This window comes from Microcaecilia unicolor, chromosome 2 (assembly GCF_901765095.1).
Source record: "Microcaecilia unicolor chromosome 2, aMicUni1.1, whole genome shotgun sequence".
NCBI classification, from domain to species: Eukaryota; Metazoa; Chordata; class Amphibia; order Gymnophiona; family Siphonopidae; genus Microcaecilia; species Microcaecilia unicolor.
In genome coordinates this window covers 594,877,270-594,896,770 of record NC_044032.1, presented here as the reverse complement: position 1 = coordinate 594,896,770, position 19,501 = coordinate 594,877,270, and the positions used below count along the sequence as shown (strand labels likewise).

Genomic DNA, 19,501 nt, shown 5'->3' with positions numbered 1-19,501 from the left:
AAGTGAGGAGTTTTCTTGGGTTTTTGAGTTTCTATAGATGTTTTATACTGAACTTTGTTCAGCTCCCAGCTCTGTTACTGATAGAGCGGGCAAGGGAAAAAAAGACCAGCCTTTTATGTGGTCAGGAGAGTGTTAGATGGCATTTCAAAGTCTCAAAGAGAAACTGTCCACTGCTCCTACACTTTCCTTTCCAATATTTGAAGAACCATTCATTCTCAGAGGTTAAATACAATTCTGAGCCAAACACAGTATGGTGAAGAAAAGGGCATCACCTCTGTACGTAGAGGTTTAAGAAAAACATAATGACAATAACTACAGCATTTATTCGCTCTGAAGTGGGTAGCTACAGAGAATTTCAGAGAACGCCTGCTTTACCAAAAAATTATTGTGAGAAGTTATCACAATTCCTTAAAATATTTGGACACAGTGAAAGTACAGGCAGTCAAACAGAAATGGTTGGCTCAGTTGGCCAAACACGAGTTTGTTGTGTCATATAAACCAGGGAGGAGCAATTACAGTGCCGATATTCTATCCAGATTGCCAAGTGTTCTTGAAACCTGAAATGGATGAAGAAGATTTGGAAAATGATTTTTTTTCGTGTATTAAAAATAGGAGTTCATATTCAAAGAAAAGGAAACCAGTAACAGCAAAATATAGACATGTGAATGCACAAGGTAAAGTTAATATAAAAGCCATTCAAAGATTTGATGTTGCTCTAAGAAAGATTATTCAGGCATTAGACACTGTTCAGACACTCATTACTCAAGATTTATTTGATAAAATAAAGAAATTATGGAGAAACAGAGAGGATAATTTTAAAGAATGCTGTTTAATGTCATTAATTTTAAAATTACAGACAAGGACTTTGAAATTAGTTGTACCAGAAATAGATCAAAAAAAGAAATTTTATAGACTTTCCAAGATAAAACAGGTCCTTTTGCTGCTGAGACCATATTTAAAAACATGAGAAAATTATATTTTTGGATTGATATAAAAAGGGATATAAAAAAACTGGATTAGCAAATGTAAACGATGCTACTTACATAGTAACATAGTAAATGTTGGCAGACAAAGACCTGCATGATCCATCCAGTCTACCCAACAAGATGGCCAAAGTTGAATACTCTGCAGAGGTTCCACTTCTTCATAATTTAATACTTGCATACTTAGAGGCTCATTTTCAAAGCACATAGACTTGCTATTTAATTTTGTAAGTCTATGTGCTCTGAAAATGAGCACCTTAATCTCTGTCTGTCCCTGCTAATTTTGGGGCACAGACCATAGAAGTCTGCCCAGCACTGACCCTACTTCCCAACTACTGGAGTTGCTATCAAAGCTCACCCCAGCCTTGATCCTGATCTGTTTTTGCTTTGTTGATGATGTGGGCTAGAAATTTTATAAATAAATTAATGTACAGGACCCAGACCGTAGAAGCCTGTCCAGTATTGGTCATACTTCCCAACCTCTGAAGCTGCCATCAAAGATCATTCCAGTTATGAGGTCATTTACCTTTTACCTTTTTATTTCATCAAGTAGATGTTTCCTTGTGAAAAAGTGGTTACAGTGCTTTTGTAACACTCTCCACTCCTACCCTAGCTGATATAATATTTACCCATCTGACCTCATGTGCACCTTTCTTTACGTTAGTCACCTTATTTTCTAACTCCTCTTACTCTCTTACCTTTCTATATGTTAACAATTTCTCTAACCTCATGTGCAACTTTCTTTAAATCGGTCACCTTACTTTCTAACTCCTCTTACTCTCTTACCTATCTATATGTTCCATCTTTGAATATACCCTACACTGTCAATTAATGTGTTATATTACATATTGTGTTGGCATAGTAAGTAGTATACTATCAGGCTTATTTTTGAAAGAGAAGGGCGCCCATCTTTCGACACAAATCAGGAGATGGGTGTCCTTCTCTTAGGGTCACCCAAATCAGCATAATCAAAAGCCAATTTTGGGCGTCCCTAACTGCTTCCCATCGTGGGGATGACCAAAGTTCACGGGGGCATGTCAGCGGCGTAGCGAAGGCGTGACTGGGGTGTGCCTAACAGATGGGCGTCCTTGAGCGATAATGGAAAAAAGAAGGGCATCCCTGAGGAGCACTTTGGCGACTTTACTTGGTCCATTTTTTCTTACAACAAGCCTCAAAAAGGTGCCCAAATTGACCATATGACCACCGAAGGGAATCGGGGATGACCTCCCCTGACTCCTCCAGTGGTCACTAACCCCCTCCCACACTGAAAAAAACAACTTTAAAAACTTTTTTTGCCAGCCTGAAATGTCATAATCAGGTCCATCGCAGCAGTATGCAGGTCCCTGGGCGGGGGAGATATGTGTGTGTCAGCGGAGTCGTAGCAAAGGCATGGACATCCTTCTTTCAAACATTTTGGACGTCCTGAACTGCCCCCCCCCCCCAAGGGACAGCCAAATTTCAAGGGAGTGAAGTGGCCTAGTGGCTAGAGCACTGGTCTTGCAATCCAGAAATGGCCAGTTCAAATCCCACTGCTGCTACTAGTGATCCAAAATCCAAATAAATAAAGGGGATGTCAGAGGCATAGCAAAGGCATGGACATCCTTCTCACAGAAACATCCGCATTTTGGACATCCTCAACTGCCCATCGCAGAGGGACAGAGGCACAGCGAAGGACGTCCTTCACCAATACTCAAAAAAAAAAAAGACGTCCATGACGAGCACTTGGACATTTTCACCTGGACTTGTGTTTTTCTAAGGTTGTAGACAGCAATTTATTAAATTTTGTAGAAGGCTATTATACATGCAGCTTGTCTACATGTATGAAGCCGTCTTTGGCATGCGCAGAGCAGCCACACATAATGCTTGACTGCTCTGCACTGGCTTCCCCTCCTTAGGAAGGAAATCATGTGCAAATGAGCTAACAGCGAGCAGCTCATTTGCATGTGATTTCCTTCATGCATGCCCGTTTCTTACCGAATCGCTAAGGGATCGGTAAGGGAAGGGCTTTTTCCGTTCAGTTAGTGCATCTGGCTGAAGGTAAGGGAGCTATGTACCTGGGAGCAATTTGTGAAGTCCACTGTAATGCCCCCTAGGGTGCCTGGTTGGTGTCCTGGCATGTCAGGAGGACCAGTGCACTATGAATGCTGGCTCCTCTCATGACCAAATGGCTTGGATTTGGTCATTTCTGAGATGGGCGTCCTCGCTTTCCATTATCGCTGAAAATCAGAAATGACCACGTCCTGGGGATGACCATCTCTGCTGGGGACGACCATCTCTAAGGTCAACCTAAATTTGCTGATTTGGGCGTCCCCGACCGTATTATCGAAACGAATGGATGCCAATCTTGTTACAATAATACGGGTTTCCCTGCCTCTTGCTGGAGCCGACCTGCGAGGACGTCCCCAGGAAAACTTGGGCATCCCTTTAGATTATGCTCCTGTATGCCATACTTTTGGGCTCATTTTCGAAAGAGAAGGATGTCCATCTTTCAACATAAATCGGAAGATGGATGTCCTTCTCCCAGGGATGTCCAAATCGGTATAATCGAAACCCGATTTAGGACATCTCTAACTGCACTCCATCGCAAGGATGGCCAAAGTTCAAGGGGGCATGTCAGAGGCATAGTGAAGGCAGGACTTGGGAGTGCCTAACACTTGGACGTCCTTGACCCATAATAAAAAAAAACCAAGGATGTCCCTGACGAGCACATGGACGTTTTCACCCGGACGTGTTTTTCTTACGACTAAGGCACAAAAAGGTGCCTGAAATGATAAGATGACCACTGGAGGGAATTGGGGATGACCTCCCCTTACTCCCTCAGTGGTCACTAACCTCCTCCCACCCTCAAAAAACATCTTTAAAAACATGTTGTGCCAGCCTCTATACCAGCCTCAGATGTCATACTCAGGTCCATGACAGCAGTATGCAGGTCCCTGGAGCAGTTTTAGTTGGTACTGCAGTGCACTTCAGACAGGCGGACCCAGCCCCCCCCCCCCCCATCTGTTACATTTGTGGATGAACCAGCGATCCCTCCAAAACCCACCACAAACCCACTGTACCCACATCTAGGTGCCCCCTTCACCCTTAACAGCTATGGTAGTGGTGTACAGTTGGGGGTAGTGGGTTTTGGTGGGGGGTTGGGGGGCTCAGCACACAAGGTAAGGGAGCTATGTTCCTGGGAGCAATTTATGAAATCCACCGCAGTGCCCCCTAGGGTGCCCGGTTGGTGTCCTGGCATGTCAGGGGGACCAGTGCACTACAAATGCTGGCTCCTCCCACGACCAAATGGCTTGCATTTGTTCATTTCTGACATGGACGTCTTTGGTTTCGAAAATCACCAAAAATCCGAAACGTCCATGTCTAGGGACGTCCAACGAAATTTAAGGATTTGGAAGTCCCTGTCGGTATTTTGTTTTTTTTTTTTTTTTTATTTGCATTTTCAATATACAATACAAGTCATATACAACTTGAACAGGCAGTACGGATTTATATTAACTAACTATTAACATAACTTTCTAGAAGTATATTGATTAATCCTCTTTAGACCACTAGAACCTGGTGACCCGTGAAGGAAAATGAAACATAAAGAAAATATAAACAAAATTTAAAGCATATAGCATATCAGACCTCTACTCTATCTAACATCACTTAGCTTGTTCTAACCAGCAGCCAATTTCTTCACCTTAATAAATTCACTCAAATGTTCAGGCTGAAAAAAACACATATTTTATCCCTAAAACCTTTACTACACATTTACATGGATAGTTTAAGTAAAAGGATGCTCCCAGAGCTATAACATCAGCCCTCATGGCCAGGAAAGCTTTTCTTCTCTCCTGAGTGGATCTTGTTACATCTGGGAACATCCATACTTTTTTACCTAGGAAAAGTGTTTTTGCATTTCTGAAATACAATATTTTAATATGTTCCAAGTCCTGTTCGAAAACAAAGGAGACTATCAAAGTCCACCTTTCAGTTTCTTCAGTCATAGAAGTATCTAGAATTTCTGTTATATTCAATGCGTCCCTTTTCTGTGTGGAGTGAGCCTCTGGAGTTGATTGTGAATCAGGTAATTTTTTTGGCTGTATATAATATATCTTATTTATTGGCGGAAACATATCTGTCGGTATTTTCAAAACAAAAGATGGACGTCCATCTTGTTTTGAAAATACGAGTTTCCTCGCCCCTAGATTTTGCCGTTTTCCAAGGACGTCCAAATCGCAACTTGGATGTCCCTTTCAAAAATGCCCCTCTTTGTATTGTTATTTGAATGTTTTTACTGATGTAATTGTCTATTGCTCATGTTTGGTTTATTCTTAATGTAGACCACCTTGAGTGAATTCGTTCAAAAAAGTGGTAAATAAATCTTAATAAATAAACAAATATCAACTATACAGTTTTAGAGAAAGACATGAGGGGGTTTGAACATGTTCTAATTTTATCTGATATGTTCACCAAGTTGAGATACGGTGCACAGAATATATATTGTCCTAGATCCTTCTCTCACAGATATTGGATTCTGTTTACCTCTAGGAAGCTTTCACTAACTAGTCATGATTTTAGGGACTAGTTAGTGAAAGCTTCCTAGAGGTAAACAGAATCCAATATCTGTGAGAGAAGGATCTAGGGCAATATATATTCTGTGCACCATACCTCACATTACCTGCAATGACCATGAAGAGGGACACTGCTTCTCTCTCAGTTATTTGGATAATTAGCAATGACAAGAAGGTGAGCAAGATATCAATTTAAAATAAATATTTAGCACAATCTCTTTAGATGAATGAATAAATAATACGTTATAAAGAACGTAAAAGTTAGTCACAATCATAGCACACTTATCACAAACGGTATAGAACTGTGAATATTAAAAATAATTGAAAAACAAGTAAAAGAGAAACATATCCAGAAGTACACCAAAAAGTGCATGAAGGGATGTACAGAGGAGTTTGGCGAGCCATCAGCCACAACTATTTACCTCTTTGCGGATGATACCAAAATCTGCAATAGGGAGACACCCCTGATGGTGTGGACAACTGAGGAAGGACTTAGCGAAGTCAGAGGAATGGTCTGGAATTTGACAGCTAAGATTTAATGCTAAAAAATGCAAGGTCATGCATTTGAGTTGCAAAAACTGAGGGAACGGTACAGTTTAGGAAGTGAAGAACTTCAGTGCACAAAAGAGGAGCGAAACTTGGGTGTAATCATATGTGATGATCTTAAGGTGGCCAAACAGGTAGAAAAGGTAATGGCAAAAGCTAAACGGAGTCGATCCAGAGGGTGGCTACTAAAATGATTGGTGGCCTTTGTCATAAAGCGTACGGGGACAGACTTAAAAATCTCAATATGTATACTTTGGAAGAAAGGCAGGATAGGGGAGATATGATAGACATTTAACTACCTACACAGCATAAATGAACAGGAGGTGAGTCTCTTTCAATTGAAAGGAAACTCTGGAATGAGGGGGCACAGGATGAAGATGAAAAGGGATAGACTGAGAAGTAACCTGAGGAAATACTTCTTCATGTAAAGGGTGGTGAATTAGTGGAATGGCCTCCCAGTGGAAGTGGTGGAAATGAAAACAGTGTGAATTCAAGAAAGCTAGGGACAAGTACATAAGGGAATGATAGGGAGAGTAGATTGCATGGATGGGCAGTCTGGATAGGCCATATGGAGGGGCATAATTGAACGAAAAAGCCTATCTCCATGGGCGTTTATCTCCAAGAACGGGTCCGTGAAGGGGTGGACCGAACCGTATTTTGGGAAAAAATAGACGCCCATGTTTTATTCAACAATGTGTGAGCTGGGCGTTTTTGTTGTTCAGCGATAATGGAAAATGAAAGCGCCCAGCTCAAAAACGAATAAATCCAAGGCATTTGTTCGTGGGAGGGGCCAGGATTCGTAGAGCACTGGTCCCCCTCACATGCCAGGACATCAACCGGGCACCCTAGGGGGCACTTTTACAAAACCAAAAAAAAAGGTAAAAGAGCTCCCAGGTGCATAGCACCCTTCCCTTGTGTGTTGAGCCCCCCAAATCCCCCTCAAAACCCACTGCCCACAAGTCTACACCATTACTATAGCCCTAAGGGGTGAAGGGGGGCACCTACATGTGGGTACAGTGGGTTTGGGGGGGTTGGACGACTAATAAGCATTAAGCAGCACAATTGTAACAGGTAGGGGGGATGGGCCTGGGTCCACCTGCCTGAAGTCCACTGCACCCCCTAACAACTCCTCCAGTGACCTGCATACTGCTGCCAGGGAGCTGAGTATGACATTTGAGGGTGAAAATAAAAAGTTGTGAAACATCATTTTTTGTGGTGGGAGGGGGTTAGTGACCACTGGGGGAGTCAGGGGAGGTCATCCCCGATTCCCTCCAGTGGTCATCTGGTCATTTAGGGCACTTTTTGGGGCCTTATTCGTGAAAAAACAGGGTCCAGGAAAAGTGTCCTAAATTCTAGCTAAAAACGCATACTTTTTTCCCATTATCGGTGAAATGCGCCCATCTTTGTTCGGCAGATAACCACGCCCCAGTTCCGCCTTCGCCATACCTCTGACACGCCCCCATCAACTTTGTCCGCATCCGCGACACAGTGCAGTTGAAAACGTCCAAAAATTGGCTTTCGATTATACCACTTTATTCGTTTTTGTGAGATAAACGTCCATCTCCCGATTTAGGTCGGAACTTGGGCGTTTTTCTCGTTCAATTATAAGCAGGATGGTCTTCATCTGCCTATATTTTTCTACGTTTCTATTTATTTTCTTATATACCACCTGAAAGCCTGGAAGCTTCTGAATCAGTGTACATTCTGGTACAGTAGGTATTTTTTTGTCCCAGGTAAAATGCTTCTTATAAAATTAGGTCACACCAGTGCATACTTAGAGTAGGCATGTTCAGAGGAAGAGTTTGGGCAGAGTGCAGGTAAAGTCACGATTTATGAGCACATTTTATTAAATATATGCATACTTTGAGGGGCATAATCGAACGAAAACGTCTATCTCCATGGGCGTTTATCTCCCAGAACGGGTCCGTGAAGGGGCGGACCGAACCGTATTTTAGAAAAAAATAGACGTCCATGTTTTATTTGACAATTTGTGAGCTGGGCATTTTTGTTTTTCAGTGATAATGGAAAATGAAAGTGCCCAGCTCAAAAACGAATAAATCCAAGGCATTTGTTCGTGGGAGGGGCCAGGAGTCGTAGTGCACTAGTCCCCCTCACATGCCAGGACACCAACCGGCACCCTAGGGGGCACTTTTACAAAAACAAAAAAAAGGTAAAAGAGCTCCCAGGTGCATAGCACCCTTCCCTTGTGTGTTGAGCCCCCCAAATCCCCCTCAAAACCCACTGCCCACAAGTCTACACCATTACTATAGCCCTAAGGGGTGAAGGGGGGCACCTACATGTGGGTACAGTGGGTTTGGGGGGTTGGACGACTAAGCATTAAGCAGCACAATTGTAACAGGTAGGGGGGGATGGGCCTGGGTCCACCTGCCTGAAGTCCACTGCACCCCCTAACAACTGCTCCAGGGACCTGCATACTGCTGCCAGGGAGGTGGGTATGACATTTGAGGGTGAAAATAAAAAGTTGTGAAACATCATTTTTTGTGGTGGGAGGGGGTTAGTGACCACTGGGGGAGTCAGGGGAGGTCATCCCCGATTCCCTCTAGTGGTAATCTGGTCATTTAGGGCACTTTTTGGGGCCTTATTCGTGAAAAAACAGGGTCCAGGAAAAGTGCCCTAAATTCTAGCCACAAACGCATACTTTTTTTCCATTATCGGCAAAAGGCGCCCATCTCTGTTCGGGTGATAACCATGCCCCAGTCCCGCCTTCACCACACCTCCGACACGCCCCCGTCAACTTTGTACGCTTCCGCGATGCAGTGGCGTAGCCAGACTGCCAATTTTGGGTGGGCCTGAACCCAAAGAGGGTGGGCACAAAATTTTCTCTCTACCCCCCTCCCCCAGGAAATATTTAGTCACACTTTTCAGTGAGCTTTCAGAGGCCAAAACCTCCTGTCTCAGGTCAGCATAATGCTGTTACAGTAGATATCTCCTGACCTAAGGAAGGAAGTATTGGTCTCTGAAACTTTATTAACACAGGTACCATATTACTTTATCCTAAATTAAAAATAAAATTATTTTCTTTACCTTTGTTGTATGGCCATTTACGTTTTCTCATTGTGTTGCTCCCAGTCTCTAGATTCTGCTTTCCTTCGTCTTTCTCTTGCCAGGGTTTCCTGTCCATTCATCACCTATGGCTTTTCATCTTTTCCTCACCCTTGTTCGCCACATGCCCCTTCCTCTTATTCTCCAGTCTTTCCCTACTCTGTCCTTTCCCTCTTTCCATCCAGCAGCTCCCCTCTTTCTCTCCCCATCCTGCCAGTGTCTCCCCTCTCTCTTTTGCATCCAGCGTCTCCTTTTTCTCCCTACCCTTCCATCCAGTGTCTTCCCTCTTTCTCTCCTTATCCTTCCACTCATCTACCCTCTCTCCTGATCCTTCCATCTAGTGTCTCTATCTCCCCTCTCCTTCTATCCAGTGTCTATCTCTCTACCCTTTTCTATTCAGTCTCCTCCCGCTCTCCACATCCTTCTAGTTTCTCCCCTTTCTTTCTGCATCCTTTCATCCATCTCCCCTCTTTCTCTCCCTATCCTCCCATGTCCAGCAGCTCTCTTCCCTCTAGTCCCTTCTTCCTCTTCCTTCCTTGTCCAGCAGCTCTCCAGCCCCTTCCTCCTCTCCCTCCCATGTCCAGCAGCTCTCTCCCTTCCCTCTAGTCCCTTCTTCCTCTTCCTCCCTTGTCCAGCAGCTCTCCAGTCCCTTCCTCCTCTCCCTCCCATGTCCAGTAGCTCTCTCCCTTCCCGCCAGTCCCTCCCATGTCCCAGCAGCTCTCCCTTCCCGTCAGTCCCTTCTTCCGCTCCCTCCCATGTCTTAGCAGCTTCTCCCTTCCCTCCAGTCCCTTCTTCCTCTCCCTCCCATGTCCCAGCAGCTTCTCCCTTCCCTCAAGTCCCTTCCTCCTCTCCCTCCTATGTCCCAGCAGCTCAGCCACTTTCCCCCCAGGCCCGCGAATCCACATCCTTCTCGTGCTGTCGCAGCCCTTTTGTCCCGCGGAGGCAGCGTTTCCTTCCTACCCTGTCTTCTCCCCAGGCTCCGCTGCATCATCCCTGCAAGAGGAATCGTTTTCCTTTTCGGCCGTCGCACTGTGCTGCCATACACACAGGCAGCTTCGCTCCTCCCCCGCCATGTTCATCCGGCCCTAACAGGAAGTGCATCAGAGAGGGCCAGAATGGACGCGGCAGGGGAAGAGCGAAGCTGCCTGTGTGTATGGCAGCGCAGCGCAATGGTGGAAAAGGAAAACGATTCCACTTGCAGGCCGGGACGATGCAGGGGAGCCTGGGGAGAAGACAGGGCAGGAAGGAAACGCTGAACGCTGCCTCCGCGTGACAAAAGGGCAGCGACAGCGTGCGAAGGATGGGCGGGCCTGGAGGGAAAATGGGTGCCCAGGCCCACCCGTGGCTACGCCCCTGCCGCGATGGAGTGCAGTTGAAAACGTCCAAGTTCGGCTTTCGATTATACCGCGTTATTCGTTTTTGTGAGATAAATGTCCATCTCCCGATTTAGGTCGGAACTTGGGCGTTTTTCTCGTTCGATTATAAGCAGGTTTATGTGCTAACATTTAGGCCTGCTCTGGAAATCTACACCTATGTGTCTTTATAAAATAGGCTAAAAATAGGCACCCTGTTGTAGATTTACCCTCTTATCCCCTCATTCTATATCAGGGCATCTAAATATAAGCATCATATATACGCTTAAATTTATAGAATACTAGCACTTCCGTGTGCAGGTGCTAGCTGAGTGCTCAGGGCTGTTCTATAATTTAGGTGCTCAATTCACATAGCGTGTAAAGCATGGGAGTTACATGTGGCTTGACATAGGTGGGCTCCCACTTACATGCATAGGTAATAGAATACTGTACATACTGTAACTTATGTGCTAAAAAGCTGCATTTATATGCACACATTTATGCCTGTTATGGACATGACATTAAGTGGTTGAGCCTAATTGTAAGCATGTAGATGCTGATTTATATTAGCATTCTATAACAGAGCCTTGGCATCCAGATTAGTGCTCAGTGTGCTGTGTCTGGGCATCTAACTTTGGTGCCCAGTTACAAAGTTTTCCAATAAAAGTTCATCCTGAGTGACTAATATCCCATGAAGCAGAGCTTTGTAAGTGGAACTTTGGTGCATTTTCTGGAGAAACAAGGCATCCCAACTCTATGCCAATGACAACTGTAAAGGAAACAAGGAAAACCAAAGAGAGAGAAATGTCACAATAGAAAGTCTGTTACCCTTACATGTACAATGCAACACTATGCAGTGATTCTTCTAAAACTGTCCTAGGGATGCACAGCCAGTTGGTTTTTCAGGTTACCTGCAATGAAAATGCATGAAATAGATTTGCATGTATTGTCTCCTTTGCATGAATATTTATCTCATGAACATTCATGTCAGATATCCTGAAAACCTAATAGACTGGGACCTCTCTTGACAGTTTGGGAAACACTGCACTACTCTATTAATCTATACTACTAACCATTACACAGTGAAAGGTGAGTTATAGTGTAATATCAAGTACAGTACAGTCTCAATTATCTGACCTTTGGTAATTCGACGATCCAGCTTATCCGACAGATCCCCTGGTGAAGTCACTGCGCAGTTTTTGTGCTCAATTTGCCTACAATTGCTCTACAATTTTTTTTTTAAATTGCTGATTAGTGTTAGTATAACCCTGTAGGTTAGAAAATGTTTTTAAATAAAAATACCTGGTCAACAGGGTCAGGTCCGAGTGATCTGGGTCAGGAGGCAGGACCGGCAGTGACACTGCCATGGCCGAAAGTTGCCATGGTAACAGGAAGGTCCACTGGTCTGAGCCCGGGCAGGACCAGCAGTGACATTTCCATAGTAGAAGGAAGGTCCAGTGGTCCAAGCCCGGGCAGGACATGGAGCCTGAGGAGTACAGGCTGACTGAGTGCGTGCCTTGAGAGTGTGAGGGGCAAGCTGTGTTGGGCCTACTTGGGGTTTCTGTTGTGAATGCGTGATTTTCCTGGCATGCGCTGAAGTCAGAAGTCAGGCCTGAACGGAGATGGGCCAATTTACTGCGGTAATTCAGCATCCACTGCAACCGTCAATCGTGAGCCTCTTCAGCCTCGATCCTGCCTGGGCTTGGACCACCGGACCTTCCTGCTACTTTCAGCTGCTTCAATGTCACTGCCAGTCCTGCCTCTTGACCCAGACCACCCGGACCCGATCCTGTTGACCAGGTGTTTTTACTTAAAAACATATTGTAACCTACAAGGTTCCGTTAGTAAACACTTTTTAAGTAAACATTGTTTTCCGTATATTCTGACTTTTCTCTTATCCAACAATGGGCCAGTCCCATTTACGTCAGATAATCAAGACTCTACTGTATTAATAAATATAACCTGACTGTATTTTTTTAAATATAATGAATGTCTAATTTGTAATGACATCACACAAGTGTGACATCTTATAAACTAACCAATTTGTTGAGGCATGAGCTTTTGAGTATCAGAGTCCACTTTGTCAAATGCATGCCATCTGCCTCTGTCGTTTTTGTTACACCCCACTAACACAGATATCCCTTTCAAAGGTTTTCTTTTTTTTTTCACACAAGTGTGTATGACTTCTTTTTTAGGACTGTGGTTTTCATAATAAAACAGTGATAAGGATTCTGATTGCCAGGAGTGAAATAGACCTAATGAACATAAGAAAACGGTACAAGGAAAGATATGGAAAATCTCTGTTTCATGACATAAAGGTATTTCTTTCAAAATAGCACTTTATCATAATATTATCTTATTTAAATATAACAGAAAGATCTCATGACTAAGGTAAAATTAAAGATTTTTGGGCCCTAACAGATAAAAATCCAGACCCCCCCTTTTTTTTCAATCACTGGGAAGGAAGTCGCCACTGTTGTTCAAAGTACTAGGTCAAAGTACTTAAGTAAAAGTACAATGGAGAACACATTAAAAAATTTACTTAAGTAAAAAAATAATTGCCTAATCATAATACTTTTTGAGTAAAAAGTAAAAGTACCACAACTACAATGAATGCCACTATTGTTAATATTTTTATCACAACAACTTTATTTAGGGCCCTGTTTACTAAGCTGTGCTAGAGGTGTGCTAGTGTTTCTAGTGTGTGCTAAGTATTAGAGCACGCTAACCATGTAAGATACCTATAATATTCCTATGGGCGTCTAAATAGTTAACGTGCACTAATTGATAGCGTGCACTAAAAACACTAGCGCACCTTAGTAAACAGGGCCTTAAATTTTTGAAAATAACTGTCACTCATGTGAGTGTGAGTCATTAATCCAGCACAGGTAAAAAGGTTCAACAACTGCACTAGCAGAAAGTGGATTGTTCAGTCTGATCAAAAGTGCCTTCAGATCAGCTCAGGTTACAATATTACTGATGTCTTCTGACTGGATCTGCAGGTTATAATCAAGGGAATCTCTGAAACACTTGACTTCTATATAGCAAAGAGTATTTTATTACCATTATTGTTATTATCATCGGCATTAGAATTAGTGCTGTCTAATTCATCACTTGTATCTTCATCTTTATCTTTGTTATCATCATTATACTGAGCAGTTACAGAAAAGGCTTTCACAAAGTTGGAATCATTGTATTGTTCTAACAATTTTCATCTGATGGCAAGCCCTATTTGAAGATCTTAAGATCTGATGCAAAAACATCAAATGTGTGGGAATCTTTCATTCTTAAGGCCAGACAAGCAAACATCCTCTCTAAAGACTCTTATCAATCCAGTGGACAGTCACCCCAATGTAAACTTTCCCATAGGATGGTGAGCAAGCACTCTGTTGTGGTAGAGACATATTGTCATGGTTGTGGCCGTGCCCTGCACCCAGATTCATTTTTTTCCCCAGTAATGTGGCTCTGTGATGTCTCCGGACTGCCTTTTTCCTGCATGGCAGCTTCTGCTACACATTTCCCCGGCATCCAAGCCTCACTCTGGTGTTCCTGCAGCCAAGCCTCATTCCTAGTTGTGACATCATCATCAGCAAACTCATTTATAAATCACCTTGGAACTTTCATGCCTTTGCCTTTGCAACAGGTCTCTTAACCTTGTCTTTGTGTTCCCTGTCTGGATCCGTTTCCTGCTTGCCTTTATTCCTGCATGCCTTGATTCCTGTCTAGCTTTGTTTCTGTGAGTCTTGTCTTTGAATATTTGTTCCTGTGTGGCTTGGCTCTGAAGCTAGTTACCTGAAAGACTTGCTTCTAAACCTTGTTCCTGAAACTTTACTTTTGTGTGGAGGTTTGCCTTTAAACCCTTTACCTTTTGAATCTGCTGTTTGAGTCTGTGAGAACTTGCACTTCCATTTAGCTGTGGATTCTAGCACAATCCTGAGCTACCTCTGTTTGGTTTCTGTTTAAGTCTGAGTGGGCTGCTCTTCCATTTAGTAGCTGTGGCTTCTAGCATAGCCCTGAGCTGTCTCTTTGTGTGGTTTCTGTTTGAGTCCTTTCTGTGTGGTTTCCCTTTTACCCTTGACTTGTGGAGTCTGAGCGAGCTGCTCTTTTGTTTAGCTGTGGTTCCCAGCACAGCCCTGAGCTGTCTCTCTGTGTAGTTTCTGTTTGAGTCTGATTGGGCTGCTCTTCCATTTAGCTGTGGTTTCTAGCACAGCCCTGAGCTGCTCTCTGTGTGTGGTGTCCCTTTAACCCTTTACTTGCTGAATCTGTTGTTTGAATCTGTTTGGGCTGCTCTTCCATTTAGCTGTGCTTCCTAGCACAGCCCTGAGCTGCTTCTGTGTGTGGTTTCTATTTGCGTCTGAGTGAGCTGCTCTTCCGTTTAGCAGTGTTTATTAGCACACCTCCCACTCTGTGCCCTAAATATTGCACTTCTGCCATCCCCATCTGACATTTGCTGGGTTTTATAGTCAGGCGGACCTCCCTGATCTGGTCCAGTACTCCACTCAAATGAATCAGGTGGTCAACCCAAGTCTGACTGTACACAGCAATATCATCAAGATAAACCTTAGCATTCTCCTGGAGTCCATCTAACAGATGGTTCACCAAGGACTAAAATGTACCAGAGGCATTTTTTATTCCAAAAGGCATCACAGTAAACTCATACAGACCAAATGGGATAATAAATGCTGATTGCTTCTGAGCAGCAGCTGTTAGGGGAATCTGCCAGTACCCTCGGCTAAGTTCCACTGTAGTCAGACTGAGCGACTGAATATTGGGACATGATTATTACAAAGATAAGTGTCCATTTTTAGTGATTACAGTTTGATTTGCATTTGTACTTTATTGAACATGAAGGAAGTTTTTTTTGTGTTTGATGATTTACTGAACATTGGTCATGAAGGTAGATTGAATATTGGACACTTTGCACAGTATGTTGTTTTTTTGACCTATTATTATCATTTTAACTGTGTGCAAGTTAGTTCACTGATGAAGTGATCTACTTTTTACATCTTTTGTCACAGTTTTATGAGGTTTTTTTCCTCCTTCAAAGTAAAACAAAGGGGAGAGTGTTTGAATTTTTAATCCACTGCAATATTAGGAATATGAAAGTAAACATCGAGAATCCATCTCCATCATTAAACATGGGCAAGCATCTAATGAGTAAAAAGAATGAATGCGAATCCACCAGTACCAAAAAGAAAGTAAGCAACAGAATTTGTGAAGGAAGAGAAAAAAAGACTCTTCAAGGAATTAGATCAGCAAATGTAGAAAAACAAGTGGCAAATGCGTATGGTAAGTGGGAAATACAATGTGTTAAGCATCTGATGAGTAAAAAGAATGAATGAGAATCCACCAGTACCAAAACGAAAGGAAGCAACAGATGAAGGAAGAGAAAAAAAAGACTCTTCAAGGAATTAGATCAGCAAATGTGAAAGAACAAGTGGCAAATGCATATGGTAAGTGGGAAATACAATGTGTTACTGCAGGAGCCATTTGTTGTTCAAAACTGGACACATGAATGATTGTGGAAAAGTGAATTGAAATCTAAGGATGAGCAACTGATAGTTGCAGCCCAGGACAGTGGATAGAAAAAAACTGGAACAACAGTTATTTGCACATTCTGTAAGAAACAGCTGGAAATGGTCACTCATCTTATAACTGGCCGCAGAGTTCTGATAGCAGAAAATGTCAATACAGAGAAGCACAACAAACTGCCACATGAAATCCATTGGAACTCTGCAAATACTGCAATATTGCTGTACTGGAAAAGTATTGGGTTCATGACTCTACGAGAATTTTGGAGATAAACAGGTTATGATCTCCTGGGACATCTCCGTTCTGACTGATAAAATGCTAGAGGCAAGAAAACTGGACATATTGATAAAAGAGGGGGAAAAAACAGAATGGCATTGATTATAGAGGTGACAGTCCCAAGCAATTACTTTGTAAATTGTGTGAAAAGAGAAAAGTTCTCAAGTATCAAATAATGCAGTCCAAGACCAAGAAAATATAGCAAAAAGAGAAAAATATTTCCAATCATTTTGAGAGTCACAGGCCTGATTAAACAGAATTTTCAAGAACACTTGGATAGATTGCCTATACATAGTAAATCTCATGAACTCCAGAAGGAAGCTTTCTTTGATATGATGCAAGTACTACAGTGAGCATCAGCAGAAAATTTGAGAGACTGAGATCATACTCCATGTACCCTGGCTAGGAGTGAGGTACAATACTATCATGGCATGTGCAATACTAACCCATTTGGAGACATTGTCCCCTGGGAGATCTCATAAACTTCCCTCCATTTGAAATGTAGGCTAAAAATGAGGCAAGCATTGAATTTTCATTCCCTCCTCCTCCTCCCTCTGCAGCTTTTCACTCTTCCTTCCCACCATGGCCTCTTGCTATTCTCTTGCCAAATCCCTCTCTCCCCACCCAAAGATTGGAGCAGCATCTGTTTTTCCTTACTCTTCTTCTGTCTATGTCAGTACAACTCCACAGTCTGCATTTTAAAACTTAAATGCTACTAAGTCCCACTAAACAGCATGGGAACTTTGGACATGAAGGTTTTGAAATTGAGAGTTTGTGTAGGAAAAGAGGAAGAGAGCTGGGACTGGAATAAAGGAGGCTGGATGAAAGAGGAGGCTGTGAAAGGACATGACAGAGGATAGACGGAATTATAGAGAAAGACAGAGGCAGAGGCGCACCTTTTTAATGGAAAGGCCAGACAAGGCAATGTCTGGCCCTACCTCCAAGCTCTCTAATTGCTGGTGTCGTGTTGGGAAAAAAATATTGCTATGGACATGGCCCCAGTGGCTCAAACCATTTTGCTGCTACAGAGCGTGAAGAGAAAAAGATTTATTAAAGAGAAGACATCAGGCAGAGGCTAGTCTGAAACCACCAGCTTAAGGGTTATAGGGTACCCTTCTACCAGACTGAACTATCAGAGGACCCAGGTTTTTCAGTTCAATTACTACCTATTGCATACCAGTCCAGTTTGGACTGCTGGTATGCAGTAGGTTCATGTAAATACAGGTTTATTCCATTGCGGATTAAACATTTTCCATGCTGTTAACTAAGCCGCGCTGGTGGCTTCTGTGAGCTAATGTGCAGCTTAGTAAATAGGGGGGGGGGGGTTATGTTGATCATATCCACCCTTACAGACAATTTAATGCAGTGTATGACATTTTCGGTCAGATTAAATTCTGTTTTGTGGAGTCTCAAAAGATTCTCCTGATGAAGGCTGTCCAGCTGAAACACAACCTGTGTTGAGTTTCTCTGTTTGTGTCTTGTATCTACATGTTCTTTACCCATTAAAGGAACTTTTTTTGCAACATTTGCTTATCTTGACATTTGTCATCTTCCACTCTTGGTTTGGTTCAGTTCGTGAATGATGTCATTTTAAAAACAGGGATCATCCAGTTTTTACAGCATCTTGCAGTAACATCTGCCAATAATAATAATAACCTTTTTTTAAATAATAGTACATTTGTTTTTGGGTTATTTGGAAAAATGTTGGGGGTCCTGTTTTTTTCCAGACACTGCACATTTAGATCCTTAATCTGTCCGCATGTGCATTATGGTTTGTCATCTTCCAATCAATAAGTTATTGACTGGGTTAGAAGCTGATTAAGTGGGAGGCGACAGCATTAAATGGAGTATGCCCTGAGGATAAAAGCATTGCCAAAGGTGTGCCGTAGGGATCAGTCCTTGGTCCAGTTCTTTTAACACTTTGGTAAGTGATATTGTGGAAGGGTTGTTGGGCAAGGTTTGTCATAGCCTGCAAAGAATCCAGAATACATGAAAAACATAGCAACCGTCTCTACAAATCATCTAACTTATTTATCGTCCTTGCCTTGCAGCATTTTGCTTCAGGACATTATGAGGCAGCTTTGCTTGCTCTCTGTGCTGGTGACACTGAAGACTATTAAATGGCAACAAGAAAGAAAGTGGTTTCACATTAATTTTTTTAACACATATTTTTAAATCATATATATACTAAGAATGCAAGAACAGTTATAAATAAAAGAACCTGCTTGGTTTCTCTTGTTTGGAATGTTGCTGTCTTTGGTAGATCTCTTAAGCTTAATAAAATAAGTTTATTAAACCATCATGAAAGTCTGAATTAGACTTGCAACAAGAACCCATAGTCTGCACATTGTACTACACATAGCTGGTTCTCGTCTCATAAATCTATTCCCATCCCACTTTATTCAAACCTCAATACAGTATCCCCACTCAGTCATTAATTCATGTTTCCATTTTTCAAAATACTGTATCTTAAATTCAAATTTGTAATTGGTTTGTTGTCTAGACAGTTGAAAGTATACCCTGGTCTATACCTGAGCAGGTCATGAACTGAAAGAAAATTGCTACTTAAAGTACGGTAACTGTCTTCTACAGCAATTGTATATCATACCCCATTGTGATCTTTATATTTATTCAATGCTCTTATCTGCTTTTCAATAAAAACAACAAAGTGGTTTATATTGCTATGTAAACCGTTCTGTTTTGTGAATACAATTTGAAACGGTATAGTAAATGAATAAACGATATTATCAGTGGAAGACAATCTGATATGACTAAATGTTCTGAAACTATTGACATAAATTGGGGGAGGGGGTTACTAAGCAGCAGAACAAAATGGCATTTTACAATAGCTTAGTTTATGCAGGAGTCACTGATCAGTGACAACACAATACCACAGGTTAGTCACTCCCATGGTAAAGGAATTGCACACTTTGCAATCAGCCTCACAAGTTGCATTCTGCTCCCTTGCAGCATTGAGCACAAACACACTGCCCAATTCGCTCAGGGATCCTCTCTTAAAGGGGCCGGTGCTGTCAAATAGATGGGCAGTCTAGGGGGTCCTTCTCCCCCCAGCAAAGATCCTGCCACCCAAGAATACTCCCAACTCCCCAAACACACATAAGTGCCTAAGGTTGACTGACCTCTAGCAATAGTACTGTGAGACTTGATAGGGACTGCAGAGTAAGTAAAGCCAGTG

General features: G+C 42.6%; 1 protein-coding gene across 1 annotated transcript in view; it reads left to right on the top strand.

Annotated features, from left to right (window-relative positions):
* ANXA10 (annexin A10) overlaps positions 1-19,014 on the top strand; it is a 156,877-nt gene extending 137,863 nt beyond the window's left edge. Inside the window, exons 11-12 of the mRNA XM_030191576.1 lie at positions 12,693-12,815; positions 18,357-19,014. Of these exons, the coding sequence (XP_030047436.1) occupies positions 12,693-12,815; positions 18,357-18,425 (192 nt within the window). The 3' untranslated portion in view covers positions 18,426-19,014. The remainder of the gene's footprint in view (positions 1-12,692; positions 12,816-18,356) is intronic.
* Positions 19,015-19,501: the final 487 nt, after the last annotated feature.